The sequence below is a fragment of the Bipolaris maydis genome, assembly GCF_028858645.1.
Source record: "Bipolaris maydis strain C4 unplaced genomic scaffold PSV08scaffold_7, whole genome shotgun sequence".
In the NCBI taxonomy this organism is placed as follows: Eukaryota; Fungi; Ascomycota; class Dothideomycetes; order Pleosporales; family Pleosporaceae; genus Bipolaris; species Bipolaris maydis.
The window spans coordinates 1,212,910-1,240,689 of NW_027093863.1; the positions used below are offsets into that span (position 1 = coordinate 1,212,910).

At 52.5% G+C, this 27,780-nt stretch overlaps 7 protein-coding genes across 7 annotated transcripts; 3 read left to right on the forward strand and 4 right to left on the reverse strand.

The window, feature by feature from the left end:
• Nucleotides 1–1,357: 1,357 nt before the first annotated feature.
• Nucleotides 1,358–8,071, reverse strand: PSV08DRAFT_402035 (Ion transport protein-domain-containing protein; the record flags this gene model as incomplete). The annotated part of the gene is made up of 6 exons (XM_014227022.1): nucleotides 1,358–2,000; nucleotides 2,047–3,809; nucleotides 3,858–4,797; nucleotides 4,848–4,974; nucleotides 5,027–5,330; nucleotides 5,384–8,071. 6 exons carry the CDS (start codon nucleotides 8,069–8,071, stop codon nucleotides 1,400–1,402), a joined length of 6,423 nt encoding a protein of 2,140 aa, XP_014082497.1. The 3' UTR covers nucleotides 1,358–1,399.
• Nucleotides 8,072–8,929: 858 nt separating this feature from the next.
• On the forward strand, nucleotides 8,930–12,079 carry PSV08DRAFT_223726 (uncharacterized protein; the record flags this gene model as incomplete). Its single annotated transcript, XM_014227021.1, has 5 exons — nucleotides 8,930–9,590; nucleotides 9,670–9,767; nucleotides 9,817–10,030; nucleotides 10,082–10,930; nucleotides 10,979–12,079. Exons 1-5 carry the CDS (start codon nucleotides 9,426–9,428, stop codon nucleotides 12,077–12,079), a joined length of 2,427 nt encoding a protein of 808 aa, XP_014082496.1. The 5' UTR covers nucleotides 8,930–9,425.
• Nucleotides 12,080–13,357: 1,278 nt separating this feature from the next.
• PSV08DRAFT_223730 (uncharacterized protein) lies at nucleotides 13,358–16,659 on the reverse strand (the record flags this gene model as incomplete). The annotated part of the gene is made up of 3 exons (XM_014227020.2): nucleotides 13,358–13,533; nucleotides 13,589–16,530; nucleotides 16,587–16,659. The coding sequence occupies 3 exons, from the start codon at nucleotides 16,657–16,659 to the stop codon at nucleotides 13,435–13,437; spliced, it is 3,114 nt and encodes a 1,037-aa protein (XP_014082495.1). The 3' UTR covers nucleotides 13,358–13,434.
• Nucleotides 16,660–17,137: 478 nt separating this feature from the next.
• On the reverse strand, nucleotides 17,138–20,146 carry PSV08DRAFT_402038 (fungal-specific transcription factor domain-containing protein; the record flags this gene model as incomplete). The annotated part of the gene is made up of 6 exons (XM_066093633.1): nucleotides 17,138–18,113; nucleotides 18,172–18,402; nucleotides 18,455–18,946; nucleotides 18,999–19,467; nucleotides 19,568–19,802; nucleotides 19,855–20,146. The coding sequence occupies 6 exons, from the start codon at nucleotides 20,144–20,146 to the stop codon at nucleotides 17,376–17,378; spliced, it is 2,457 nt and encodes an 818-aa protein (XP_065949131.1). The 3' UTR covers nucleotides 17,138–17,375.
• An 899-nt stretch (nucleotides 20,147–21,045) lies between these two features.
• PSV08DRAFT_43139 (mitochondrial 54S ribosomal protein uL2m) lies at nucleotides 21,046–22,400 on the reverse strand. Its single transcript, XM_014227018.2, has 2 exons — nucleotides 21,362–22,400; nucleotides 21,046–21,308 (listed from the first exon to the last, which is right to left on the reverse strand). The coding sequence occupies exons 1-2, from the start codon at nucleotides 22,335–22,337 to the stop codon at nucleotides 21,139–21,141; spliced, it is 1,146 nt and encodes a 381-aa protein (XP_014082493.1). The 5' UTR covers nucleotides 22,338–22,400; the 3' UTR covers nucleotides 21,046–21,138.
• Nucleotides 22,401–22,808: 408 nt separating this feature from the next.
• PSV08DRAFT_43142 (cyclin-like protein) lies at nucleotides 22,809–25,228 on the forward strand. Its single transcript, XM_014227017.2, has 5 exons — nucleotides 22,809–22,959; nucleotides 23,178–23,290; nucleotides 23,387–24,685; nucleotides 24,738–24,876; nucleotides 24,926–25,228. The coding sequence occupies exons 2-5, from the start codon at nucleotides 23,279–23,281 to the stop codon at nucleotides 25,027–25,029; spliced, it is 1,554 nt and encodes a 517-aa protein (XP_014082492.1). The 5' UTR covers nucleotides 22,809–22,959; nucleotides 23,178–23,278; the 3' UTR covers nucleotides 25,030–25,228.
• A 1,383-nt stretch (nucleotides 25,229–26,611) lies between these two features.
• PSV08DRAFT_43150 (HIT-like domain-containing protein) lies at nucleotides 26,612–27,779 on the forward strand. The gene is made up of 4 exons (XM_014227015.2): nucleotides 26,612–26,988; nucleotides 27,190–27,264; nucleotides 27,339–27,416; nucleotides 27,481–27,779. The coding sequence occupies exons 1-4, from the start codon at nucleotides 26,733–26,735 to the stop codon at nucleotides 27,696–27,698; spliced, it is 627 nt and encodes a 208-aa protein (XP_014082490.1). The 5' UTR covers nucleotides 26,612–26,732; the 3' UTR covers nucleotides 27,699–27,779.
• Nucleotide 27,780: the final 1 nt, after the last annotated feature.

Below are 27,780 nucleotides of genomic sequence, written 5' to 3' on the forward strand. Positions count from 1 at the left end.
TTCAGACACAATGCACCCCATCGTCTTGTTTCTCGTGTTGCAACCAACCAGCCCTCGCTCGCTGGCCGCACACACAGCACATGAAGCCCGCGCCGTCTCCGTGGCTGTGTGACGCAACAACAATCTGCGACAGACAGCCGGTGGCCGCAAGCAGTATGATCCTTGGGGGGCAACGGAGGGATGCCGAGCTGTCTGACGGCCGACCTAGTGTTTCAGATGCCCCCGGCCACAAGACGAATCGAGATGCCATTGTAATGCAGGCGACGCATCGACGGCTTGTCCGTGGTCCATTGTCTGATGGAAAACGAGGCACTGCACATGCGCGCAAATGCGTCTCTGGGTCATGCGCATGGCGCGAGTTTCAGGTACGGGATGCCAACCAGCTCGCCTAGACTAGCGTTCCCAATGGTATTCGTATCCGCTGCTCTCGTCCTCATCCACCAATGTGCCAAGGTCACGCTGCGAGATAAGCTGTGGACCACCGCTGGCCCCTTTGCAATAAAGCGTACAGACCCAAGAAGGGAAAGAGAGTATTGGACGAGTCGCCATGACTGCTGCTTGTTAGTCCAACACCAAGACACCCAGTCGTCATCACCATCATCATCATCACCATTATTGCCATCGCAATCATGGACCCCCAACCGACTACATGCTCGTATTAATGCCGCTGTGCTGCTCCCTCGCGTCTGACCGCACAGTCAGCCGCAAGCGAGTCCGTGACATAACGGGCTCAAACCTTAAGATACAAGCCCATCAGCCCAGCATACCCACCCACCCCCCTCGCTTCTGCGTACAAGTAAGTATACTACATAGAGTTTGCCACCCACCATGCCCATCACAGTCAAAGCATACATGCATATGTAGGGGAAAAGATAACAGTCCATTCAGATAGGTAGTCTACCAGCTCTACAGTGTAAGTAGTCATGACTCACTTCAACGCCAACGCTATGCAATGTCAAAAAGTCCGCGCCACAACACGCCACAACGCACCACCACACCATCCACCCTACCCCAACCATTAGGTACACTGTCGCCAAGATGGCCTCGATTACAGCCCGTTCCCATGCCGTCCCTTCTTAGCACCTCCCCGTGCAGATCAGGTTTGCTACTATTTCCATGCCTGTGTGCCTGTGTCGGCTTGAGACTGCTCGCGTGCGTGTTTTGGTTCCTTCTCTCGAGCTTGATGCAACACGTGTTGCACCATTCCTGTCCCGAGTGTCTGCAACAACGAGCCCACAAGACTTGCCCCATCCCGCCTGTCAAATCCCCATTTCCAGTACCAACGCCGAGTTTCCTTTTGATCGTCACGGTCAACAAACTGCCCTTCAGCTTGCTAGACCGGCTCGTATTCCCCCCCCCCCCTTTGCAAAACACCTTATTCAGCCGCTATTGGCCTAGCCTAGCTGCGCCTCTTGGTCGTAAAACTTCTCCTGATACTTTCTCCCCATACTGAGTTGTCTAGCACCTCCAAAACCTCGGCTGCGCTAACTGAGCTATTTGCTCGGCTGCGACTATCACCCTGTCCAGACTCTGCCTCGAGCGGACTAGGTGGCCGGCTAAGCGCAGACGCAAACTGCCACTCGGGATCCGCTGCAGATGGTGACATAGGTGATGCTGGCTGTGCGCTTCTTCGTGTAGGTGACCCAGTCGGTGACTGCTGAACTGAACTGTTTCCACTTCGATTTTGGTCCGTTTGCAAATGTGGGAGCGAAGGCCCAGCAGAGTTCCTTGGCGACGGAGCATATAGGTCTTGAGGTGAGAAGAGAGGACTCTCTACTGGAGGACCCCGCTTGGCATTGGTAATGTCTTCGTCATCAATGAAAATCTCCGGAACCGTAAACTGCGGAACCGTTGCCATGCGTCCCTGCTTCTTCAGTTCCATGGCGCGGCGGAATCGTCGCGCCCAGTACAGCGTGTCGAAGAAGCCGACAACCACATTGCGGCGGACTGCTTCATCCACTCGCTGCAGGCGAGCCCTACGTCTCAAGAATTCTTCCAGTCTAGCAGTTGTTAGCCATTTTCTTGCACAGTGCTTTCAACACATACCTCAAGCTCTTGTTGTCATTGATGACCTTGTAATGTGCCAAGATCATGAGTAATGAAGAGAACTGGATGCCTCGATCCGGGTCGCTTGATACATGCACCTCCTCGTAGAACGTGTTCATGCGTTTTCGTCTGCGCTGAATTTCTGCTACGGGCAGCTGTGCCAACCGTCGGTTCAGCTTGTCAATATCGATTTCTTTGGTCGGTTCGCGGCCTGCGACTGGTAGATTCGACTCCCGTCGATTCGTCACACTGCACTCCTCAATGAGCGCACCAATGGTGAAATCGCCATCATAGATACGCATCTCAAAAATGCCAGAGAGTTCTCCAAGCAGCCTTGGAAACACGTCTTTTGAAATGTAGCCTGTCCCGTTAGGATCAAACTCTGCCCAAGCCTGCTTGAACCGACGAATCTCTTCCCGGCTAATGACGGACAGCCCACTACTCCGCTGGTAGACGTACGAGAAACTCTCGTAAATCAACGAAACGAACAGATTGACGAAGATGTACATGCTCAAAATGTTCCAGCTAATGAACAATGCTCGTGCCCACTCGGGACTGCCACAGTCGCTATTGAAGTATCGGTTGCCTACCGTGCAGTAAGGTTTGTCAATGCTTGCAAAGTCTTCCATGTATTGGTTCCAGCCCTCGCCTCCACTCGTGACAAACAGGAAAATAAGAGCCTTGGGTACAGTGCGGAAGTTGATGTTTCCAGTTTCGTTTTCCCCGAATCGAGTGAGACCGAACGTTTGCGTGAGAGCAATGGCGTACACCAGGAACAATACAAACCACGTGGCAAGCAGGTTGCCAATGGATGCAAGACTCGCCGCCGCCGTCTTGAAAAGCTGGTCTAGCGAATTGTTCCGTGGAATGAGTAAAAGAGCAATCGATACAAGACAAAGCTTGTGGAGCTGGACGAAGACACGAATGTCCTTTCTTGCCAGTACAAGAATCGATGTCACAAAGGTTCCCGTGACAGAGAAGATGGAGAACATGTCCCAGGCGCTCTTCCGGAAGCGGTGCCAGGAAAGACCAATGATCCGAATGACTACATTTGCGATGAAGGCGATTGTAAGGACAAGAAAGATGTAGTCTCGGGCAGTTTCCCAAGGGCCATAGTCTGGATACCATTCCAGGCAGAGCAAAATGAGATGCAATATCAACACGCCGGTGACGAACCTCTGCCAGTATCCAGTCTTAGTGATAGCTCGACGGTAACACCATTCTTCCCAGCTTTCTCGTTGCTTGGTCGACGATGGACGCTTCGAGGGAGAAACTTGACGGAGAAGCTTCCGTAATTCGAGCCAAGATCGCTGATCTGTCGTCAAGAAGGCAACACCGGTTTGTTCCGTGTAGTTGCGCATGAAGACAGACACGAACAGGGTCAAGACGAAGACGGCGCCAAGCAAGTTGAAGATAATGAAGTAGATCGAGTTGACCGAGGCCGCTCTGGGTTCCGGTTGCGTAAAAAACCCAGTAATACTCATTGCAGTCCACATGCAGTCTGTCCAGCCTTCTTGGGACACAATTTGAAACAGGATGAAGAGGGAATCTCCAAAATTGTCGAAGTCGTAATAGGGATTCGAGGTTTGGCGAGGGGCCAAAACAGTCCATTCATACGGCGAGCTGCCGTATTCTCCAACACAGTCCTTGAGGTTGGCCCCCGCTGGAAAATTGCCGTCATTGCAGGACTGCATCTGGCCGACGAAAAGATTCAGACCATAGATGGCAAATGGAATCAACAAACTCATGGAAACAAAGGCAGCCTGGATCAGTCATTAGTAATGTAGATGCGTATGTGCGGTCCTACTCACCGAAAGGAGCTTCCACCAGCTACGAATAATAAGTGAGTGGAAGTGATTTCGTGCGCTGTCACTGATGTTGAGCAAACGAAGAGCCCTAAGAGCTTTGAAGGCGCCGACAGTTCGAGTGACTTGACCCTCGTTCAAAAACGATGTGCCAACATTGATCCATAGAGTAATGAGCACAACACCATCGATAAATCCCCAGGAGCCGCGGAAGTAGGCGTTTGGTGTCCAGAAGAAACCGTCAGCAATGACTTTGATCAGAGCCTCGGCGCTGAAGAGAATGGCGAAACCCATGTCTACCCACACAAACCAGTTCTTGACACTGAACTCATGACGCATAAAATATTCCCGCTGATACAGCGGCGTTGTGATGCAGGCCAAGAGTACCATGGCAATGATTGCTGCATAGATGAACGCCGAAAATGCATACCAGATGGGGACAGATGGAGCAACTCCTTCGATGCGGTCGCCGCCTCGGCCGGGGCCAACAACGCGTTGGCAGAACCTCCGGATCGGATTGTTGACACGAAAAATAAAAAGAGATACGTTGTAATTGGGGTGGTTCCGCAGATATTCGCGCTGAGCCTTCTTGCGTTTCTCCGTGGCTGAAACTACTTCTTTCGCCATGCTACTTGGATCGAGGTCCTCGTATGCACGACCAAAGTCCAAGGGAGCATAGAAAGGATTCGGCTCGCGATTGACAACGCGCCGCAGAAAACGTTGCCAGATGGTGGACATGGTGCCAGATCCCACTACAGTCTTCGCAGGACGAAGGCCTGGTCGAGGAGGCTCTGCCTCTGGTGGGCTGGTGTGGCCGTTACCTTCATCAAGGAAGTCGCGAACGACCGCATCTTTTAGAAGCATTTCAGTAGCAGCATGACCGTAATCCAGAGGATCCCGACGACGCGCCTGGCCAAGCTTGAAAATGGATGAAAGGGACAGGTTACTACAAGTGGTCAGCAGGCAATCTAGCTGTGACAGATAGTTTAAACATACCCAGTGGAAGAAGTCAGACCGTCCTCTTTCTGCTGGAGGAATGCCTTTACTTGCTGCAAACGCTTTTCATCTTCAGAGACATCAAAATTTTCCTGGATGATAGCAATAAACATGTTCAGAACAATGACTTGAGAATGTTAGGCTTTGGTCTTTTTACATATCAAGGACTTTAGACTTACAGTTGGCAAAAATCAACCACAGGATACAAAATGATGCCCCTATCCATGCTATACCAAAGGGTTCTTGGTAAGTCGTGACATTGAACAAGATCGTGGTCCAGTTTTCACTGGAAAAGATCTGATACATTCCCAGAAAGGAGTTATAGATGTCAAAGAAGGCCACTCGGATCGGTTCTCCGTTATCATCTTCTTCTGGAATTTCGCCCCTGAACAGCTGCGAAGCAAAGATGGACGCCAGGAAGGTTAGAAGAAACACGAAGAGAATTAGATTCAGCAGACCGCTAGCATTTTTAAACACAATCATCTGCAAATATCGTTAACCGGGCTCTACCCCAATGTCAGTGATAAAAGACTCACAATGAGATCCCGCGTCACGGGTATAGCCAAGACGACGCGGTAGACACGAATGATTTGGAAGACTGTTAGCCAGGCATAAGTCTTCCCGTTGTGTGCGGATTTGATAGCGGGTAGTTGAATGATTGCCGTGATGATGGCAATCGTAAGATCTACGATGTTTCGCTTGCTCCGGAAGAAATTCCTCCAATCGACAATGAGCCGGATAAGAATCTCGAGAACCAGGACAAGGGTAACAATCAGTTCTACCGTGTCGATGAACGATCTGCGAAAGTTGCTCATATAGGCACTTCTCATCATCTGGGCAACCAGTCCAAATGCTATGACAGCCACCCAAAAGAATCGAGTTTTGTCGTAAAAACGTTTGAGAGAGCTAACACGTTGTTTCTCATTGCTGTCATCGGTCGGCTCTTCTTTGATCTCTTCTCCAGTAAAGGCGCTAGTTTTGCTTTCTTCACGGATGATTTGGAAAGAAGAAGTAATGACAGCAATCAGCAGTGAAATCAGCCACAAACTCAGGACGATGATTCCAACAATAAAGAAAATGGCGCTGATGAGGTAGTCGGTGTCTGCTACAGTATACATTGTGCCAGACCAGGTGTTGGACGACATGATGACGAAGACAAGTTCGATCGACTGGAGGATGTTGTCAAAACTTTGCGTGCCGGCGGATGGATTAGTGCTTTCGACGCAGAGTGAGCCCTTTGGACACAGGAAGCCTTTACCGCCTTCTGGCCCACTAGGTCTGCCTGGAGCGGGTATGTATCCTGCCGGATGGAAACCAGGTTCGTCAAGCAAGTGTCCGCCGCAGAATTGTTCCGAATTAGTAAAGTTTTGCACACCCTGTGGGTCTTGCCACACGCAGGTTCTCCTCATACTTGACTTGAAGCTTTGAACACCGACTATTGAGAAGAGAAGCCAGAAGAAGCAAATCAAGAAGGCTACATTGACCAGCAGGGGAGCAGCCTTCTTCAAACTCCGGAGAATGACCGAGGTACCGCTGGTAAGATTCAAAAGGCGGACGATACGTAAACAACTCAACATCTCAAATACAAGAATGACTCTGCTGTTGTTGATGTTCCAAAGTCCCAGAATGAAGGAAATCCAATACGAAGTGACGGCGACAAAGTCGGCGCGATTAAAGGAGTGTCGGAGATAGGCGCGGTGGGCCAAACGAATACGCTGCTGCTGGCGTGGATCGGTTGGGCCCTCGTCTGGATACATTTGTGCAGTGGTGAAGGAGCGCAGTACCGAAGGTTGCTGGGGATCCTGAGCAGCCCTGGGGCTGATGCCACTCTTTCTTTGCGAAGGCTGTCGCTGGAAACCGCTAAATATCTGGTCTGCTTTAGTCAAGACAGCCTCCCTAAGTCCAACCTGTCGATTGATGGTGCTGTACTCGACAGGGTTGATGATGAAGCCAGACACGATGATACGGACAATGACTTCGAGAGTGTATACCACAAAAAGACCCAGTAGAGCAAAATCAATGTTTCCAAACGTAGCAAACTTGTCCCTTGCCTCGGGGTTGTAATGAGCCTTTTTGCTGGCATCAACAGCCAAGAGTACTGTTTGGACGATGATGAGTATGAGAAGCAGCGGCTCGATCACCGGGTGTACCAAGAGGTCACACAACTTCATTCTCAGCTTGTTGTCGGCAGAGAAGATGCCTAGACTCTTTCCGCGCAAGGGATTCGAAGGGCGCTGCCAGCTTGGTTTCCGCTGGTAAGCAATAGGCGAGGGGGGCTTCTCTACCGGTGTAGAGGGCACCGGCGAGGTGGGACCATCAGTGGCGTATTCCGATAGTGCTGGAAGTGAGGGAGGTTCGAGGAGACGGGAATTGTGCACCGACGACTTTCTGCGTATAGTGCGCTCCGTAACGTCAGAGTCGTTGGTGACGTTGATGACACGCTGGGACATATTCCGCATGATGGTACCAGCCCGATGCAGAGGTGAGCCAAACTGACCAGGCGACAGAGACCGACTCCTTCCTCTTGAGTCTCTCAGGTTGCCTGTGGCAGCTTCGACCTGGCCAATGTCGTCGCCGCCATGGCGCGCACCTGACGCGGCATCTCCAGGACTGAGAAAGTGCACACTCTGAAAACTCGGTCGGTCTTGGCGGGTTGGGGTGGTGGGAGCAGCGGACCCGCTCATGGGCTGGAGGTTGCGTGGATCTGTGAGGCGGGCCGTATCGTCGTAGGTGGGCGAGAAGTAGCTGTGCTGGTCTTCCGAGGTGGATCGATGGAGATCCGGCTCGCTGTCCAAGGGCACATACGACATTGGCGAAGCGGGTGCGGGCATGGGAGGCGAGGTTTCGCCCTGGAACTGCATGCTCATGCCGAAGCCGATGGCAGCCTGGAACGCGCCCGTGTCCAAGGGCGAGCTGCCATCGTCATCGTCGACTCTGCGTATTGGGTGGGCGGAGGCCAGGCTGGTGTTTATCTGGGGGCGATGTGCATGCCGCGTAGGACTAGGCGAGACGTCGGCAATGGGGGCGTACTGAGGGTCTCGGAAGTGAGCCGATGCCATGGCGCCCGAGTTTCTGAGCAGGTTGCGGCCGCGGTCGCTAAGGGAGCGGCTGTGCTGGTGGTGCGGCGCATGGTTGTCGGCTTGATCTGGCGGGCGATTGAGATCTTGCAGAGGGATTGGTTCACTGGTGTGTCTTGGGTCGTGGTTGGGATCTGGGTAGGACATTGGAGCGTGCTGGCTGAGATGCGACCTTCACCTCAGCATCAGCCCCGACTGGCGCAGTGTGTGGCTGCGTGTGTGTATGTGAGAGTGCTATGGCGCAATCATGTAGGGTGCAGGCGACAGGCAGGCGAATGCAGGGCGGGGAGTAGGGCGCGGGTAGGCGTGGGCAGGATACGTGTGCTCGGCGCAGGAGGGCACAGGGCGGATGGTGAGGGAGAGTTGTGGGAAAGTTTACAAGACGTTGTTGACCGAGAGCGGGACGGCGCCCGCAGCCCTGAGCGCTGAGCCACAGCAAGCAGGGATTCCGAGGCGCCGACGGCGAAGACGGTTAGGCTGCGTCCGGCTCGACTCCGCACCAACGGGCATCCGAGTTGTCCTAGCTGTTAGCAGAGATGGGACGGGCCCGATGGGAGGGCGCGTGTATTTTTAGGCCAACGTCGTGCCAGGTCCCTGTGGCTGGTGAATTCCCGAGCACTGCAGGGCGGCGTAGTGTGGCCGTGTGCCAAACATGTCTACTTGTGCTACGCATGTACGAACCATGGAAAAGCCGTCTTCCGGATGGATTTGTCCATGGCCCCATATCAACGCATGCACACACGCATGCATAGACACTAACCAGACTCCCATACCAAGAGCCAACACGTCTTGGCCGCTCCGAAACAGCTTAAGGCTGACTACGCAGCAGACCCCTTACTGTTACTCTGCCTGTCCCACTCTCCAGCCACACTACCTGTGGCCCACGCTTGCGCGGCGCATGCCCACACACAGCTCCACACCCTCGTCCCAACGCGTAATCGCCATCTCGCAACGGCCTGGGCACCGCTTTGACAGGCGCATGGCTGCTGGTTTGAGTGGTGCCTTGCTTACCCTGTTTCATCGCCCTCGAGCAACTGCACCAACCACAAGCGATTGCTGTGTGCACTGCACACCAAACAATACGCTGGATAAATGAAATGAACCACATCTGGACATGCTCGAGTGTTGTCACGTGTCTTGCATACGTCCGTACTACCCCTACTACTAAACGTACACTACACACACAGGAGTAAGCCGCCTCAATCGGAAACGCATGGTGCTGCTTGGTGAGGCTCCCCTAAAGGCGCTGAGATCCGCGGGAAAGCCGAAAGGGGCAAAGCGCCTTTTTTCCGATTCCCCGTCGCGCGACTTCATACTCTCGACATAGACCAGAATAGAGCCGCATTCACTCCTCCGCCCTGCCTACGCGACCCCGACGCCCAGCACTGCCCCATCCCTCCCATCGCCATCTGAACAGACGCATACCTCGTAAACCCTCTCGTCCCCTCGCCGCCTCCGTACCCCCAATCGCACGCGTCGCCGCACGCGAGGCATCGCAGACATGCCTTCTCGAAAACGCGCCGCCGACGAAATGGACGTCGAGCCGCCTACAACAGAACCGAGCACCCTACAAAAACTGCGCAACATGTGGCAGTTTGCCAATCTTGCCCAGTACATCAGCCTGTTTGGCGATGCCGTCAAGATCGACAGGGACTTTGACATTGAGGTAAATGCAACTTGCGCCCGCTGTCCCTGGCACTGCACCCGCCCAATGCTTAATACAGCGCCCGCTGACACATCCACAGGACCTCGAGTCTGAATGCCTCAAGCCACAACCCTCGGACAAACTTGCTCAGATTGGCCTGGCGCTGCTGAAGCATGTGTCGTCGCACAAGGGCCTTACGTACGTCTCTGCCATTGCGCATCTCCCACTGCCTCTAACAATATGCCAGACTCGAAATATTCGATGAATACGCCCGCCGACAGTACGTCGCCAAAGCGCCCACCCGAAACCCCTTTGGCGAGGATGAAGAGCCCCTCAAATTCAACGATTTCGACGTCTTCACAAAGATACGCGTGCTACAACAATTGTCTGTATGGACGCTCAACAATCCAAACTCAATAAGGGAGAGGATGGCTGCAACGGATGGAGAGCAGGCGCTCTGGGTAAGCATTACACGGCCGAGCGTTTGCAATGTCGCTAACCCTGGTCTTCAGCGCATGGAGCCCACTGGTTGGGACTCACAGGAAAGGACCATCTTTATTCTTGATGACAATCGCATGTACCGAATGACAGATCCGCCCCCACCCCCCGAACCAACAAAGACAAAGTCAAAACCGAAGCCAAAAAAGTCAAAGGGCTCCCGATCCAGCAAGCGACAAAAAATAGAGACCCCCGAGCCGGAAGAGACTGCCGAAGAAGAGCAAGCAACAAGCGAACAGTCTGAAGAGGTTGATGACGGCTTTGGAGGCAGGAAATGGGAATGCGTCTGCGTCACTTTGGAAGATTATCAGGAGTACATTAACAGTATCCGAAAAAGTCGTGATCCAAATGAGAAGATATTATGCAAACGCATCCAAGAAGACGTCATCCCCATCATGGAGAAGCTGGCCGAGGAACAAGCCAGGAAGCAGGCTCGCAAGATGAAGGAACTGGAGAACATGCAAAAGCTAGCCACGGCGAAGCGCTCTTCCCGAATCTCGTCGCGTCTCGAGAAACAAAAGGAGATGGAGGAGGCTGAAGCGGCAGAGAGAAAGAGACAAGAGGAACTTGCCATGGCCAAGGCAGAGCAAGAGAAGCAGAGAAAGCTCGAGGAAGCACAGGACTCGCGCAGGATGACCCGCGAGCAGCGACTTAAGGAGCGAGAGACTGCCAAAATTCTGAAAGAGGAAGAGCTGCGCAAACTTCAGGAAAATGAACAGAAGCTGGCTTCTAATAGTGCGAGGTTATCAGAGAGGCATCTCAAGGCCATGATGAAGAAACATGAAAGTGATCTCAAGAAGCTCAATGAAGAGGAGGACTGGTTCTTTGACTGTGAGAAATGTGGGAAATACGGCTCCAACTTGGTAAGATTGCAGATCCAATTCTTCTCAGCAAGTGCTAACCTTGACCAGAACGACGACACGCCCCAGATATCCTGTGAAAAGTGCAATGTCTGGCAACACATGAAATGCCATGGAATCACTGAGAAGCAGACAGAGGATCCCAAGTTCGTATTCGTCTGTACTTCGTGTAAACGCAAGGAGGCAGAGGCAGAGCAGCCCAAACCTCCGTCTCTGAAACTACGCCTAACATCACAATCGCCCGCATCTAACGATCAGTCACGAACAAATGGTGTCAAGTCATCTGGGCTCGACTCGATCCGGATACCAGCGCCGCAACCCTCTGCTCCACAAGCCTTCCCGCCCTCCATGCACCCTGTACAGCCTTGGGTAGATGGCCCAAGTCTATCACCACGAGGTCAGGCTCTTGGACCCCCTGGTATCCAAAGATCTGAGGCCGCATACGGATCGCCAACAAAGGGTGCAAACGGAAGCATGTCCTCGCCCATACGGCCTCGTCCATCGTCGCCTACATCATCACCTCCGCCCTACAACCTCCACCGGATACCCAGCAGTCCCACAAAGAGCAGTCCTACAAAGGGCACCCACACATCCCACCCACCCCAAAACGGCAACACTTCATTCAGCGCCAACCCTTTCAGCTCAAACCCCTTCGCCCCATCCTCCCAACCTCTCCCCTCCTACGCCCGCAGCTTCAGCCGCCCCACCTCCGCCGCCGGCGGCTCCCCCGTCAAACACTCCCCCGCCGCATCCCCGCGCCCCTCCAACGGCCTCCCCCAAAACTTCCAATTCAACAGCCCACACTCCTCTTTCCCCCCTTCGTCGGCCCACCGCCCATCCTTCTCCCCCGTAAAACACTCGTCCCCGGCGCCCCTCCCCGCAACAATGTCCTCGCCGGCTCCAGCACCCATGCGCATCGCGCCATCGCCTTCATCACAAATGCCCGCCCAAATGCTCCCCGACCCGATTCCAGCTCCCTCGAAACACGACGGTGTCAGATTGCCAACTCACACCCATCATTTGTCTGAGACACCCGTTTTCCCCCCGGTAAAGAGTCTCGAGCCCCTGAGTAGTCCGACGATTTTGGATCCCCCCGTTAAGAAGTCGAGTCCGGCTCCTGAACGGTTTCGCGGGGCTGTGAGGGAGGAGTGAAGCGGGGGTATGTGTGAGAAAGAGAGAGAGAGAGTTTGTGTGTGTGTGTGTGTGGCCATGTGTGCTTTTGGGGTTTAATTGGTCTTGAACTTTTTTTTTTTGCTTCCGTGTTTTTTTTTTCCTTCTTCTTCCCTTTTGGTTCCTGAAAATTGAGGTGGGATCGGATACTGGGACATGAGCTGGTGGGGAGGAGATTTTTTGTCTTCTGAGTTTGTTTCTTTTCTTTTCTTTTTTTTAACTTTCTGGCTATTAAGAGGTGTGGGTATTTTTTCTTTTTTCAAGGAACGGTATTGAACAGCTAAGGGTTGTGTTATGGGCTTTGGCCCTCCTTTTTTTTTGTGGTTCTTCTTTCCTGGAAGGAAGGGGTTTCTTCTTTCTTTCTCACACTTGCAGTTACGTCTACGAGACTGTCATTTCTTCCTTCTTCTCTCTTCTTCTTCTTCTTCTTCCCCACTTTTGTATTCCCCACCCCCAAACCTTTCAACCCTGTCTTATCTACATACATATCCCCCTTCTTTTTTTAAACCCTTTCCCACACCAAAGCGTATGATAGATTTCCTCGCTCTCTCTCTCTCTCTCTCTCTCTTGAAACGCGCTCCCTAGTTACTTCTTTTTTTTCTTCTCCTTTTTTGGTTGCGTTATTTCGAAACGAACAAACTCGTACTTCTACAGTATCACACACACACATAGTTCCTTTATGTCCTATTTGCGTTTTTTTTTCTGTAGCAAAGTAACGCACATTTAGATAGAAGGGGAAATGAGTACTTTGGCAAAGAAAGTAAAAGGTTGATTAAAGTTAAAGAAGTAGTTTAGCTGGGTGGTCTTATGTCAAGCTCAGTTTGTAGAAGGTTGGGTTGTATGTTTGTCCGCTGTCCATGTTGGAATCGTTGGAGAGGAAAGAGAAGTATGGAGGCGGTGGGGGTTGAGTGGGACATTTTATTTCACACTCTTGTATTCATACTACCTTTGGTGGCGGTAGGGAATGAGAGAGGCTATTGGCTGATCGTAGTAAGATATCCTTTGTTTAGTGAGAATTGTTATAAAGAAAAGCGTGCCACGCAAGTTGCACATTTAGTAAAACTCAAATAAATGCTACTCGATCATGTATGTATGTATTAAATGTTCTGCAATATGTGAAATGAGATCCTATGAAAGTCAAAGTATGCTCTCTCTCTCCAAAACAACGCCCTACTACCAGCGCCCTTTTCTCCCAGAAATGCAAAGCAAAATCACGGAAAATGACACGCGATACATGAATGCTTGAGCAGAGCTTTTCTGTTTAGTTCTTGTTTCTCGTACGTTTCTCGTATGTTTCATTTTCATTTGTTTTGTTTTGTTTTTCATCTTATTCTTCATCAGGCCTTCAGTCGTCTCTCTTCACATCTCACACAGACAGGATCTTGCGTGTCGCCACGGAGAAAGTACCTTCCATCTTCAAAGGGACCAGAGCAAATCTGTCTTCACGTTAGCATTACCGCCATCATTTATGAGAAGGGGAAGAAAGCTTACCACACAAACAAAGCAGTTAGTATGCCACTCCGCTCCAAGAGCCTTGACAACCGTATCTGTAACCGGTTTCCTGCAGCCCTTGCACTTTGTACTGTAACGATGCGTGTGACAATTTACACACCACGCGTACCCGTCTTTCTCGACAAAAGGCGTTGTGCTATCAAAAGGATCACCGCACTGAGCGCAGAAAAAGTGGCCGGCGTGCCACTCTGCACCACATGCTACAATGACTTCGCCTTCAATGGGCGTTTTGCAGCTCTTGCATCGTGGAGAGAAGAGCTCGTGGAAGTCGAGGTGGCAGTAGAACCGCGGAGATTCATCGGTGCCATCATCGTGCTCCAGACGAGCCATGTCTTCGGCTGTAGGGTGCGAGGGCAGGAAAGGAATGTCGAAGCCTGTGAGACGGGCGCGGATACGCTGGACACGTTCGGCGTGCTTGTTGGACGGCTCGGGGTAGAAGGCCACACACTCGAGGTGCTCACCACATTGATAGCATGTGAAGCATTCTGGATGGAAGCGAGAGCCTCCTGCAGAGACTATACGGCCTGCAATGGGTAGCGCACATTGAGTACAGAGAGCACCTGTGCGCACAGTGGTTGGCGTCCAGTGAGTGCGACCGGATCCAGAACCACTATAGGTGTGCGATTTGTTTTGAGCGCCTGGCACTGGTAGAGGCCGTGTAGAAGCTGCAGGCCCAAAGCCCTTTGTTGTGTTCACGTTGATTGAAGGCACTGAAGGATTAACCGAGATTGAAGGAACGTTACTGTGTCGTCCTCGGATGGACGCTGGAGACTGATTGACAGATATCGTAGGAACATCAGGGGTCACATTGATAGAGGGCGCAGTTGATCCTCTTCTTGGCACAGGCGTCTCGCTCACTGATATACTTGGGATGGGCTGGGCACTTCCTCTTGACCCACGCTTAGGAGCAGACGACTCACTAACCGATATTGACGGAATGCCAGGTGTCATGGACCTAGAAGCTGAGGATGATCCCCGTCCAAAAGATGGCGAGTTGCTGACTGATATACTTGGGACAGGTGCTGTGACGCTCGACGAGGGTCGGTGGTAGCTTCGACTCGATGGTGTCTCCGAAACCGAGATGGAAGGAACACTTGGTGTGGATGTAGTCCTAGAATGCGCAGGCGAAGAATCAGGGACATGTATGGTGGGTATGGGTGCCACGGAGGGACGCGTTGGGATTTGAGCTTTCCTCAACGAACTGGTCAATGGCAGAGGTCGCGCTGGTGCTGGAGGATCTTCACGAACACTGATAGCGGGCCTATCAAATTTGCCGCCTCGCAGTGCTGAAGTGGCATTGCTAGAAGAGACATTGATGGCTGGAGTCTCAGGTGGTCTTGGTGCGGTGCTTCGTTTGGGTATTTCAGGTGCCAGGCCGTTACTGGGCTCAGGAATTTTGATCTCAGGGACCAGGGGAGGAATTGGTGTGGTACTTCTTTTGGGCACATCTGGTGCTAAACTTATAGTAGGCGCGTCAGGGGCCGTTGCAGCGTGCACCAGGGGAGGCTGGCCAGATTTGGGTTGGTTGGAAGAAACCGGTGCTGGATCAGACAGCGTAGAAGCGACTTCTTTCAGCTCAACAACATTCCAGTCCTTTTTGAAAGACACAATTGGTCGCCCTGGAGCATCAGAAACAGCAGTGGGCGTAGGAAGCTTTGGACTACGGTCCTTGAGGCGAAATCCAGTCGCAGCACGCAGCTCCTCACTTCTTATCTCCTTGCCATCCTTCATTTTCACCTCGGGCATGTTCTCCGCATTTGCCTTGTCCTTATCGGATGGTTTCGATACAGTAGAGTTCAACGTATAGCCGGCATTTCGAGACTGGGATGGTGGATTCTTTTGTATCTCATAGCGGTCGAGACGCTTCGAGGCCATGGTAGGATCGGTGCTTGAGCGTACCAACGGATTGCTCTTGATAGATTGGAATCGCATAAAGGGGTTGCGTCTTACTCCCAATGGTAGCTTCTCAGTTTTCGATGGTTCGGGGGCGGGTTTCGGCCGAGGAGCACGCGATGTTTCTTCTTCAGGTTCCTCGTAAATTTGATCGTTGGGGTTTTGGAAGAGGCTTCCACTGGCGGTACGACGAGAACCACTGCTTCTCCGCCGTTGCTTGAAGTCCGGCAGATCCGAGATGGCTTTGGCCAATGCCGGGGACTCATACTTCTTGCCCTTAAGGTCAAAGCACCCCTTGGTTGGCGAAGTGGCCGACGTTTCGTTCCCAGTGGTAGATACATCCGTGTTTCCTCCAGGCCCGTTGCTCTGCAAGCTACTGCTCCTACTCCCTGAGGCAGCGCTTCCCATCGAATGTCGCTTTCGAAGCTTGGAATTGGCCCGCTGCAGATCCTGATCCTTAGCCTCAACACTCCGACTTCGCTGCGTGCTATTCTTCCTACCAAGGCCAGGATAGGAGTATGGCGCATGTGGGTTATTCTCCGCTGCATTTGGATTGCGGTGCTTCCAGACTAGCTCAGCAGCTTCGTCTCGTGCCGCCTCGTAAATCTTCCCCTCCGTTGCAAGCTCTAGATCCTCCATGGCCGCACGAATAGCGCGGGCTTCATCCTGCTCCACCTGTCGCTCCTGGCGTTCTCGGTATATCATACTTGGCGTTCGCGTGTGCGAGGAGGATCGCGAGGTTTCTCTCCCACGAGGCGCCTGTACAAGTGGTCGTCCAGGGCCTCCGGCCTTTTCTATGCTGGTCCTTGAAGCTGCTCGGTTGTGCGACCCTGGCTCTTGGGGGGCGGAGGGTTGAGCGTCGGCATCGACAGCGGGATCTGTGAAGGTACGTTGCAGCGCAGCCACAGCTGATGAATCAGAATTCCGGTTGGGTGTTCTGCTGGACCAAGTGTTGAAATGTGCAGGCGCAGGACGTGCTCCGGTAGGACGGGCGGGGCGGTTTGTGCGAAGGTCTTGTAGGTAGTTTTCTTCACGTACATAGTTAGAACCTTGGCCAGAATGCAATCTTGCTTGTAAAACCTACTCATTTGGGACTGTGAATAGTAGGCTCCAGGCCCTGGCGACGAAGCGCCTTCTCTCTCCTTGGATGCGAACATGTAGCGTCGGTGTTTACTGCTCTGTTTGTGTGGCGTCCAAGGTGTTGACAAAAGTACGCAAGCGTAAGTGTTTTTGATAAATAGACTAGTAGTGAATTGAACAAGTTTGAAAGAACAGAAAGATAGATATACGAATCGAAGCTGTAGACAAGCGGTGGGGGGCGCGGTCGAGGTGCTGCCCGTAGCTTGTTGCTATTCGTTGGTTTCCCATGGCAACTGAGCCTGTGACGTCTTGACCGCTTCCCACACATCCAACCCCCTGCCTCAGCCGCACTATCCCCGGATCTTCAGGGTCTGCGCTCTCCGTGTTATTGTTGCTGTACGGCGGTTACAATATCATGCGATATATACACTATTCTGGTGGAATCGATCATGTTGCCTATGCGTTCGCGCTACTATCCAATCCCGTCGTTGGTTCCCCACAATTCATCAGCATGCAGCACTCAAGCCACCAATGATTATTATCACAAGTCAGGTATTCAAGAGGCAGGATGTGTTTCTATGTACAAAACAATATAAAGTACAGAGTGAAGATTACCTCTTAACTTAATCTCGGTGTCAGGCCTCGAGGCCGGTGCATGTATATATCAATAGTCTAGTCCGTTATGGTCCCACAAGTAAATCTTGTAAAAGTAAATCAAAGCCAAAGCGGGTATACTGCTCTACAACAATTAGCGTCAAGTCGTCAAACTCCACATCCTCATTCATGCAACTGCTCAACTTGGGCCAAAGATGTTTGCTTGGTTGTCGTGCACCTGACTGACCGACTCCCATCCCGTGGTTACGCTTTCCAGCATCGACTCCCACGATGCATCGGCCATGGCTGACAGGCCTGACCCAGCATTGAGTGCAGCATAGTCCCATTCGTTGCCCATTATGAGGCCATCATTATAACCGGTACTTCCCATATCTCCTGAGGTATCGAAGTTGTTCATGCTAAAGGCTTCGTTCGTGGACACAAAGCCTGAGAAGACGGTGGAACCGTTAGGCGCCAAATTAGAATAAGGTACCTTTGGTGATGCTCGGTATGGCATATGACGCTCGTTTTGTTGACCAGGCGAGTATGAAGATTGCGACGTTGAGCCGCCGCGCGACTGTGAACTGATAGTTACGGGGCTACCGTCGTCAAATCCCTTTTCACCCCCAGAAAGATCCATTTCATTTCCATCTTGAGCTACAAACCAACCAGATGTGAATTCATTAGACCCTGTAGTTTCAAGAGCTTCACGTGATGACACATGAGGCGCAGTCCGCAGGTCGATGTTGTTGATGCTGCTAACATGAAATGGTGGGCCTGGTGCGTTGTTCGCATAGTGCGTACTGCGTGTCGAGGTCGTATTCGCCCGATTGTTGTTCTCAACTATATTGACAGGTTCAGTCAATTGTTGCCCTTGGATTATGTTGATGATGGGACTGCATCTGAATTGATTGGTAGTGTCGCGGGTGGCAGTGGGCTATAGACAAAAACAGTCAGCACTCTCAGATTGCGAAGAACTCGAGTCTGGAACTTACCTTGTTCATGGGTTTTATCTGCTGAATACCTTCGATGCCGGCATGTTCAATATCAATGTCTAGCTGTGCCAGGAAGGACTCAGTGAGCGGATTCTTCCTACGTAGAGCGTGCATAGCTTGCATCAGAAATTTTAACGAAGCGGCCATTTGTTGATCCTTTGGTCGAGCCTTTAGGTATTGAACAAACACTCTTGCTGCCACATAGACACAGAAGGATATGAAGGGGTTCATCTGTTCAAAGTCAACCTGGGTTACTCGCTTCTTCTCCAGCATTCGAACTTACTGCAGACAGATCCATATGACTGATCATCCGCATAAGACTGGCAATTTCCGCTGCAGCTGTTACACATCTGATCTTACTCTCATTGGCAATGTTGATGGGTAATCGGTGTTTATCTGCTTTGAATATTGCTGCCTGATGAAGACATATTGCTGAGGTGTGAATGCACATGTTTGTGAACACGACGTTGGGGTCTGAGAGTCCTGAAGGTAACCGCATATGATCAGGCAATCCCAGTGATGTTTGGAGTAGTACTTGCTCGATATCACGATGTCGACTCCAATAGCCACCATTGATGTCATCGTCTCTGTCATCAGGACCAGGACGATGTAAATGCAGTAGGTTGCGACCAAACATTGCTGCCGTCAAAACGATTCCGCCGGATGGTTGAAGGTTCGCTACGCCATTTGGTTGCATAGCTCGCTCCAGTGACACTGTAGACATTGGCCTGCTTTTCTCGAACGCTTCCTCGCTTGCCGGCAAGTTTGTCAAAACCTGGATCAAAGTTAGCTCACTCAGAACAGAACGAGCCTAGTTTTCTGCCTACATCGCGTTCGTCAATAATCATTGGCCAGCCTGTGCCAATACTAGCATACCGATCGACACAGAAAGCCATCCAGAAAGTTCTCCTCCGCTCCTCGCGCTCTGTCCAATCTTTCGGTTGAGGCAGGCACTGCTTTACGTCCAAACCCAGCCCGTCCAAGCGATGGAGTTGCATCATCTGAGCGAGTCGAACAGCCCTACCAGCAGATAACCATGCTCTTGGAAAATACATGTTCTTGAACTCGTACGTGCATATCAAAATCCATGACTGGCAATGTGCAAGTGTAATGGTCGTTTCTCCATGACCCTTCATTTCGTCCATTTGCGCGTACTTCCTTGCTCGTTGGTAAAAGTGCTCATGAAGGGCCTCGTATTTGTTGCTGACGGATGCTGCCATGGCCCACATCATGTATCGTAGGCATATTGGTGGTCGCATATGGGGGGCGAGGTTGAGCGCCGCGAAAAATCGTGGTCTGTGTATGACAGGTATGGAGAGATGAACTTTGGAAAAGTAGACTTCGTATCTGCTGCGCGTTAGCAACGATTATGATGCCTGGTGCAAGGTCATCATACAGATTATCTATGACTTCCTGGGGTGGCAAAGGCTCTTCTAACCCAAGTCCTATCATGTCTCCTGACATGCGTTGTTCTGTGTCATGTTGAGGAGTTCCAAGATTTGGAATATGATTAGTGCTAGGAAAGGTTAGATTTATGGTGTTGGCGACATATTCAGATGCGGAGTCCTGGCGGGTTGCATCTTTACTCGTATCGTTTGCGTCCTGGGTCTTCAACAACGTCTCAACCTGTTCTGGAGACTGTGCGTCAGCGCAAATAGCCACAGGCTGCATGCGCTTACTTACGGAGCCGTTGTTCGAGCAGCTTCACGTAACCACGTTTGGGCCCGCTTTTCTTCCGCACTTGATCGTAGGCGCAATCGTGGGACAGGCGTTTGCAGGTTGAGCATGACGGTCGTGCACCATCGCATCGCAACTTCCTTTTCCTACACAACACACAGGCGATCCTCTTGACTTTGCTCGAGCTGTCTTGTTGTGTTTCTTGATCATCGGCTGTATTAGACTCCTGCGGTTGTTGGGACAGGTCGTTGAAGAAGCTCTCGTCTGGCGACTCGGCCTCGTTGGGAGGCATACTCATGGTGGATGTGAGCAGTTGCTTGTTCCAGGCAGATTAAGGGTGCGCGCTGGGCCAGAGAAACCGCACCCCGCGTAAGCACGATTCAGAGGTGGGGGACCACTGATTCGAACAATTCCTTCAGCCTAATCGTTCGAGTCCCGGCTAAAGGTCGAGTTGTTGATGTGGCAGTGACTTGAACACAAGCGGTGTTGTAAGGCGGGAAGGACCACAACTCCAGGATAGTGGGCGTCGCAGTTCTGTCATGCGAATGGGGATGAAGGAGTCGAGGTGCGCAGGGATAGGCTTCCTTGGTGTGGACTGGATCTGCAGCGTCGTCCTTAGGCGTGCTGCCTTGAACGTGTCGAACGCACGTTGACCACATGGACTAATTATGTCGGATCTCCCGTACGTCTGGGCTGCCAACAGGAATCCCCGTTGGTGGTTTCTCAGCTCACGTCCCAGCCAGTTCCGTTCAGGGTTAGCTTTGCGCTGCCTGCCACAAGCGACGTATTGCATTGGTCAGCTATTCTATGGCGTAAGTATATGACTTTGTTATGCAGGTGCGCGAGACGCGCCCAAGTGGGGGGGTTTTAATTAGGCCTAACAGAGACAAAAATGCGACCGACGTTGCAGGCGTTATATCTTGTGTCATCCTGGATGTCGATGTGATCTGTATGAAACTAGGATGACGATGCTTAGAGGCTGACAAGGCAAGTCACTAATGCCAGCGAGTAAGAGCGAATAGGAGCGAATGCGCCCGAAAAGTAGTGCCGAGCTACATTGAAAGTAATAGCGACCCCCGATAGCGTACATGTATAGAGCTTAGCAGCATCCTTGGATTGCAGGCAGAAACTCCGACTGCCGGTTGAGAGGTCAGCAGGGCGACATGAAATGGAATTGTTTCTCGGAACAGATAGAATTGGTTCATCAAGGTACATTCATGGATGGTGCTACAGAGGCAATGTATAGTACAAGTACAGTGTGAACTCGAGCGTACGTATACAGCTCTCGGCCTACTTTGACCTGCGCTTTCCTTGATTGCGCGGTCGGTCTTGAACAAGGAAGGTGTGCTTGTTCCTCTTGTGCCTTGTCTTGTAGCCTCCCTTTGCGGGTGTTCCCCACGGACTGACGGGATGCACGTTGCCCTTTGATTTACCACGGCCTCCACCGTGGGGATGATCAGCTGGGACATGTTAGCATACTGCAAACCGTGAATTGATGGGCTGGAGCACTGACCTGCGTTCATGGCGACACCGCGGACTTCGGGTCGCTTTCCTAGCCATCGTGAACGGCCAGCCTTTCCAAGGGATGTAAAATGTGACTGCGGATTGCTGGCAACACCAATGGTGCAGCATGCATCGGCGCTGACCTTGCGGATTTCTCCACTCTGCAACCGGATGATGACGTGCTTAATCTCTGTGCTGCTGCCCTTTTCTACTTCCTCCTTGTTGACGATAATAGCATATGTGCCTGCACTCCGGCAGAAGACGCCCCCGCCCTGAGACTTGGAGCCAACGTTGTAGACTTGGGAGCCAAGCGGCACCATGTGGATAGGAAGGCAGTTGCCTCGGGCCGCTGTCTTAGCAGCCAGCATACCGGGATCGATGCCACCACCCATACTGGCAATCAGCTCTTTGGGAATGCCGCTGCGGTAGCTCTCAACCTCGTCTCCAGCGCGCATGCCATCGGCAGCAATGATGTACGACTTTTCTCCGGTTGCCAGGCGTGTGAGAAGGGCAAGATGTGCGCTCCGGTTGGGGTCGTATTCGATGCGCTCGACGATATGCTTGCCAGGCAGGTAGCGCTTGTAGTCGACAATGCGTATGCGCCTCTTGTGGCCGCCGCCGCGATGTCTCACTGTGACGCGGCCGGTGTTGTTCCGTCCTCCCAGGTGCTGTCCCTTTCGGGCAATGGTGAGCTTGAGGTACGGTCGTCCCTTCCACAGGTGGTCATTGACGGGGCGCTTGAGATGGCGCAATCCGGGCGTGCGGGGCTTGTATGTACGCAGAGGGATGAATCGGTCTCTCCGCGAGCCCTCTTGGTTGAGCGTAGCAGCATCGACGGCGACGGTGGGCTGTATGGATGACGATGGTGGTGGTGATGGTGGCTGCTTTCCACTGGCGGCATGGACCTGTGCGTAGGTACGGGCAGAGCGCAGGGCGGCGCACAGCTGCACAGACTGGAGGCGACTACATATCCGGGGCTGCAGCATTGTGTCGTCGGGAGCCTGGGGGCGGTGGATGCGTGGCGGGGATGCAATGGCACAGCGGCTTCGAGGGCTGGTGCTGGCGGTGTCACGAATAATTCTCTATGTGGCCGGACTGGGCGTAGCGCAGGACGGGCGGGGGAGGGCCTCCCTGCCCTGCCCTGGCCTGCCCTGCCCGGCGCGATGGCCCAGCAACAACCAGCGTCTGCTCTGCCACCCATCACAACACGCACCCGCCCGCCAGTGTCGCCCACCCTTCCTGCACTGCACGCCTCCGACTACGCGACACCCAGCGCCGCTCCGCGCCTCGCCATCTGCCCTCCCGCCAGCCGCCCATCGCCGCCACAGAAACGCGTTGCGTCACGGCCTCTTGTTCAGCGTAAGTTTGCACACGCGCCTGTGGGGCGTGCACTGTTGCCTTTGCCAGCCTCGACAGCCATTTTGGCGCGTGGGACGTGGAAAGCCAAGCTAGCCGGCCCTCGCTCAAAACACACAACATACCCTCTCACTCCCACACAACACAGCTTGGTGCACCTCCTCCCTCGCCCAACCTCCACTTTCCTTCTTGTGCACGCCGTAGCTGGACCTCTACCCCGTCCACTCAATTAACCCCTCAACCGCTCCTAGGGTTCGTCTCTCCTGCTGGCCCGTCACGTCGCCCTCGTCCTCGCTGCCGCACCCTGTCGAGCGTGTCTGGCCCACCAGCACTCGCGAGCATCGACCGTGGTTCGCTCGCCCAGCTTCGTGCTTACCCTGCGCGCCCGTCGATGCTCCGCTGCTGTCGGCCTGCCACCTCCGACGCGCCCTGCCCAAGCTCCGTCGAACTCTGCTAACGTCACCAAACAGTGCATCACAACACATCAAACATCAGCCATTACCCACTGCACATCTACCCGAACACCTGGATACCTCTTTAGCTTTGCTCAGCATACCTAATATTGCTTGCCATGCCTCCAGCAGTACGTCATTGCCCTTTTGCTGCATCCGTCCCCGAGACCCACGACGCGGCGGGAACGTGTATGCCTCCCATACAGCTCATTAACACGCTCCAACAGGTTCGATCTACGAGGCAACGCGCCGTCACGAATGAGAACGATGAAAATGCCACTACGACACGCTTGACGCGTGCAAAGGCCGCCAACTTGGGCGCCAACGAGTCGGCAGCAGACGTGCCCAAGAAGGCTCTCCAGACAAAGAAGTCGACTGCTACCCTCGGCGCGAACGGTGCCGCGACGCGAAAGCGTGCGGCTCTTGGTGACGTGAGCAATGTCACGAAGCAGGATGCCCTGGGTGCCGGCGCAAAAGACGGAAAGAAGCCACTGGCTACCAAGGGCCAACTCTCAAAAGCAGCACAGCCCACCAAGGTCGAGAAGTCATCACGGGCCGCTTCGACGCGCTCCATTCTACAGCAAAAGGAAAAGATCTCCACATCCGACCTCAAGAAGCGCCCAGCTAGTGGCAACGGTATCACAGGTCAGCCAGCAAAGAAACGCGGCGCTGCCGCCGCAAAGCCAGTCAAGGCGGAGCCAAAGGTGGATGTAAAGGAGGACGTCAAGGAGGAAGAGGAGAAGGAGCAGGAAGAAGAGAAGGAAGAGCAGCCAGAGGAGGAAGAGGAGGAGAACGTCGAGCCGCAAGAGAAGAAGGTGGTTGAAGAGGACAATGTCAAGCAGACCAAGGGCTCAAAGAAGGAGGTAGAGGCACCCGTCACCGAGGTCTTCTACGACGGCCCAGATCTTGACAAGGAGGACGTTGACGACCCGCTCATGGTCTCCGAGTATGTTGTCGAGATCTTTGAGTACCTGAAGGAGCTTGAGATTGCCACCATGGCCAACCCCGACTACATGGAGAGCCAAACAGAACTCGAGTGGAAGATGCGCGGCATTCTTGTCGACTGGTTACTCGAGGTCCACACCCGCTTCCGCCTCCTTCCCGAGACTCTCTTCCTCGCTGTCAACATCATTGACCGCTTCCTTTCGACCAAGATTGTCCAGCTGGACCGCCTCCAGTTGGTTGGCGTTACTGCCATGTTCATCGCCTCCAAGTACGAGGAGGTTCTCTCTCCTCACGTACAGAACTTCCGCCATGTTGCCGACGACGGCTTCACTGAGGAGGAGATTCTTAGCGCCGAACGCTTCGTCCTTGCTGCCTTGAACTACGACCTGAGCTACCCCAACCCCATGAACTTCCTCCGCCGGATATCAAAGGCCGACAACTACGACATCCAGACTCGCACATTGGGCAAGTATCTATTGGAGATTGGCTGCCTGGATCACCGCTTCCTCGCCCACCCTCCCAGCCAGGTCGCTGCCGCTGCCATGTACCTCGCTCGCCTTGTTCTTGAGCGTGGCCCTTGGGTATGTTACAGTCATGCCCCACATGTATATTGTTTGTTTCTAACTTGAATAGGACGCCACACTTACACACTACGCCGGCTACACTGAGCAGGAGATCCAGCCCGTGCTAGAGCTGATGATCGACTACCTCTCCGGCCCTGTCGTACACGAGGCCTTCTTTAAGAAGTATGCCAGCAAAAAGTTCTTGAAAGGTAAGGATTGCTATGCCGTCTTGATTCGTCCACCACTAATACGATGCAGCATCCATTGTTCTTCGCAAGTGGGCCAAGGAATACGTTGCTGCCTATGGTAACGCACTCCAAGAAGAGGCCGCTGTCCCCTCCAAGACCAAGAGCGTGCGCTAAGCGTGTGGGTTCTTGTTAGGCAATACCGGTCTTTGGCTTATGTGTCGCAAAGCTATTCATTACCGCCGGCATGGGAACGAGTAGTGATTGACGAAGTTCAGGTCCCGACCGGGAGCCAAAATTTACGATTGCATCCAAACCAGGCTATTCATGTTTGCATCTTGGCTAATACCATCTTCCGGTCGGCGTTTAATACATGGGATGCAAGTTGGTTGTTCACTTCATTGTTGGTTCTTTTTTCCTCCCTAAGTGGTTTTTTTTCGTTTGCTTGGAAACGGAGTTGCCGGCGTTCATCTCCTGTCCACGGAGGCGTAACGAGGGTGTGTTTGTTTTTTTCCACCTTTTCAGATCGCACTTTACCTCATTTCTTATAGCGGCTCTGGATACTCGCTCATGGCTTAGGCGGTCCAATGTGCCAGGAACGGTATGATATGAGAGAGGCTTTTATTCCTTTGTGGACCTGTATGGAGTGTCTTTCTGTGTGTGTGGTCTGTGTGTGGTGTAGTGTGTGGTGTGGTGTGTGGGAAAAACATGGTCATTTGGCATATCAGATAAGGAGATATTCGTTCTCCACACGTGTATGAGTAGTGTGTGAATTGCGCACTGTTTGGGGGGCAGCGTAGTAGAATGGAGTAAAGCATGTTGAATAATCTGGTCGTTTTGAGAAAAAAACACTTTGGTGTGACAGATGGATGCTGTTGTGCCTATTGGGATCACGTCATGTGTACCAATACCTCCCCTCCCCCTCTCAAAAGTCCCAGCCATGTCGCCCATTTTGTGGTGTTTCGCGACCGAAACGCCATAGCTCCACGGTCTCGCGTCGCGTACGCCCTGCCTCGAAAGCAACACGGTAGTGGCACGTCATGCGTGTCTACACCGCGTCCGCCCATCACGTCGCCCCCCCTTACCTTGGCCAATTTAGTCGCATGCATTATGCATTAAACCAGAATGCGGACTGGCCTAGCTGATTTCTTCGACCAGCCAACCAAAGCAAATGTCATCATCGTTGGCGTGTGTCTGTCCACCCTCGGGGAATGGATGACATGGTTGGTGGACCTTGGCATGTTTTTTGTTCCCCCCCTCCCCAGCCACCCAGCCACAAATGGCCGCTCTCTCCCCGGGCCCAGATGCCCTTTGAGAACGCGCGATCGTTGCACCGAGGTCTAAGCAGTGAGACGTGGGGGGAGCTATGCCGCTTTGACTGGTTGGCAATCGAGGGCTCGAGCTTTTTACGGGTGCATGTGCAGGTTGCGATCGTACCTTTCGTTCTTGTCCGCAACCTTTTTCGTTGTTTGTTTCTTTTCACCTTTTCCATCTCAAGTTGTTTTACGTAGCCAGCGTCTTTGGGGTTTTTTTTTCTTTTACCTTTGGGCCTTGTGGAGATTTTGCGATTGTGATACTTTACCGGTTCTGGGGAGAAGACGGGTTGACCTTTTATTTGCTGACGGGAGGGGGTGGTGACGTGCAAATCGCGGAACTAAAAGTTGCGTGCATCCTGGGGATTTCTTGACGAACCATCAAAACGGGTACCACTTGTATGTGTGTGTGTGTGTGGAGCAAATCAACAAACAAACACCTTCCCTTACACACACACACACCCACACCTTTTCCCGTCTGGATACCCCATTTTTGTCGGCCTTGTTCCACAAATAAACAAGCAAACGCCACACAGAACGCAGCCCGCAACCCCAGCAACAGCAGCCATGCAAGAAACCGACCTCCACTATCCGCCAGAATCCTGTCCTTTTTGCAGCATCGCCGCCGCGTATCCCGTCTCCGATGGCGCACAGGCTGGCGCTTCGCTATGGCGCAGTGCACCCGAGAAACTGCAGAAAGAGCTAGTAGCATGCGTACCGAGTGAGGAGGAGAGTCAGGCCGGCAAGACCGATCCGAGTAGTTTTGTGGTGCTGAGGAGTAAGGATGTTGTTGCTTTTTTGGACATTCTGCCCATGACGAGGGGTGAGTTCTTATTTATTTATTTTTTTCAGGTGTTCTTGTTTTTCTTTTGGGGGTTTTCTTTTAGGGTGGGAGAACGGGTGGGGAGGAGGAGATGCATATGCAGGGGCGTTATTTACGAGGGGTCGTGGGGTTGTGAGGATCAGAGAGAGAGAGGAGGAAGATGTATGGATGGTGACGGTGCTAACATATTCGGTGATACAGGTCATTTACTGGTTACGACTCGTCAGCATAAAGTCAAGGTTGCGGATATGGAGGTTGTTGAGAGTAGGGAGATTGGTAAGTATCCTTTTCTTTCTACTTAATTCATCAGTATAGATGGAAAAAGATTAAGTAAAATTAACAAACCATAGGCTTCTGGTTACCCATTCTAGCAAGAACAGTAGCAAAAGTCACAGGCGTGACGGATTACAACATTGTTCAGAATAATGGTAAGTCTCTATAACTTTTTTTACATTCATCCCATACCAACATCTTATGCTAAACACCACCTAGGCGCAAGAGCAGCACAAGTAGTACCACATGTCCACTTCCACATTATACCGCGACCAGAAAGCATGCCTCAGATCAAGAGCAAGAGCTGGACCATGTTCGGACGGGGCCAGCGTGACGATCTGGATGATGATGAAGGGTCCAAGTTGGCGAGCGAGATGAGAAAAGTGCTGAGGGCCGAACTGGAGAAGATGGGTACCGGGGGTGGGCCAAGGTTATAGCAGGAGACTTTAATATGGAGACTCTGCAGAGAAAGGAAGGAAGATGTGAGATGGCCAAGTCAAAGACTAGGGGAGCGATATG

Bases quoted from the DNA above. Each gene is read 5' to 3' on its own strand.
- PSV08DRAFT_43150 (XM_014227015.2), top strand. From the start codon at position 26,733: ATGCAAGAAACCGACCTCCACTATCCGCCAGAATCCTGTCCTTTTTGC. The intron at 26,989-27,189 runs GTGAGTTCTTAT...TCGGTGATACAG, and splicing joins CATTCTGCCCATGACGAGGG to GTCATTTACTGGTTACGACT. The intron at 27,417-27,480 runs GTAAGTCTCTAT...AACACCACCTAG, and splicing joins CAACATTGTTCAGAATAATG to GCGCAAGAGCAGCACAAGTA.
- PSV08DRAFT_43142 (XM_014227017.2), top strand. The intron at 24,686-24,737 runs GTATGTTACAGT...TAACTTGAATAG, and splicing joins TTCTTGAGCGTGGCCCTTGG to GACGCCACACTTACACACTA. The intron at 24,877-24,925 runs GTAAGGATTGCT...AATACGATGCAG, and splicing joins CAGCAAAAAGTTCTTGAAAG to CATCCATTGTTCTTCGCAAG.
- PSV08DRAFT_43139 (XM_014227018.2), bottom strand. From the start codon at position 22,337: ATGCTGCAGCCCCGGATATGTAGTCGCCTCCAGTCTGTGCAGCTGTGC. The intron at 21,309-21,361 runs GTCAGTGCTCCA...AACATGTCCCAG, and splicing joins CGGTGTCGCCATGAACGCAG to CTGATCATCCCCACGGTGGA.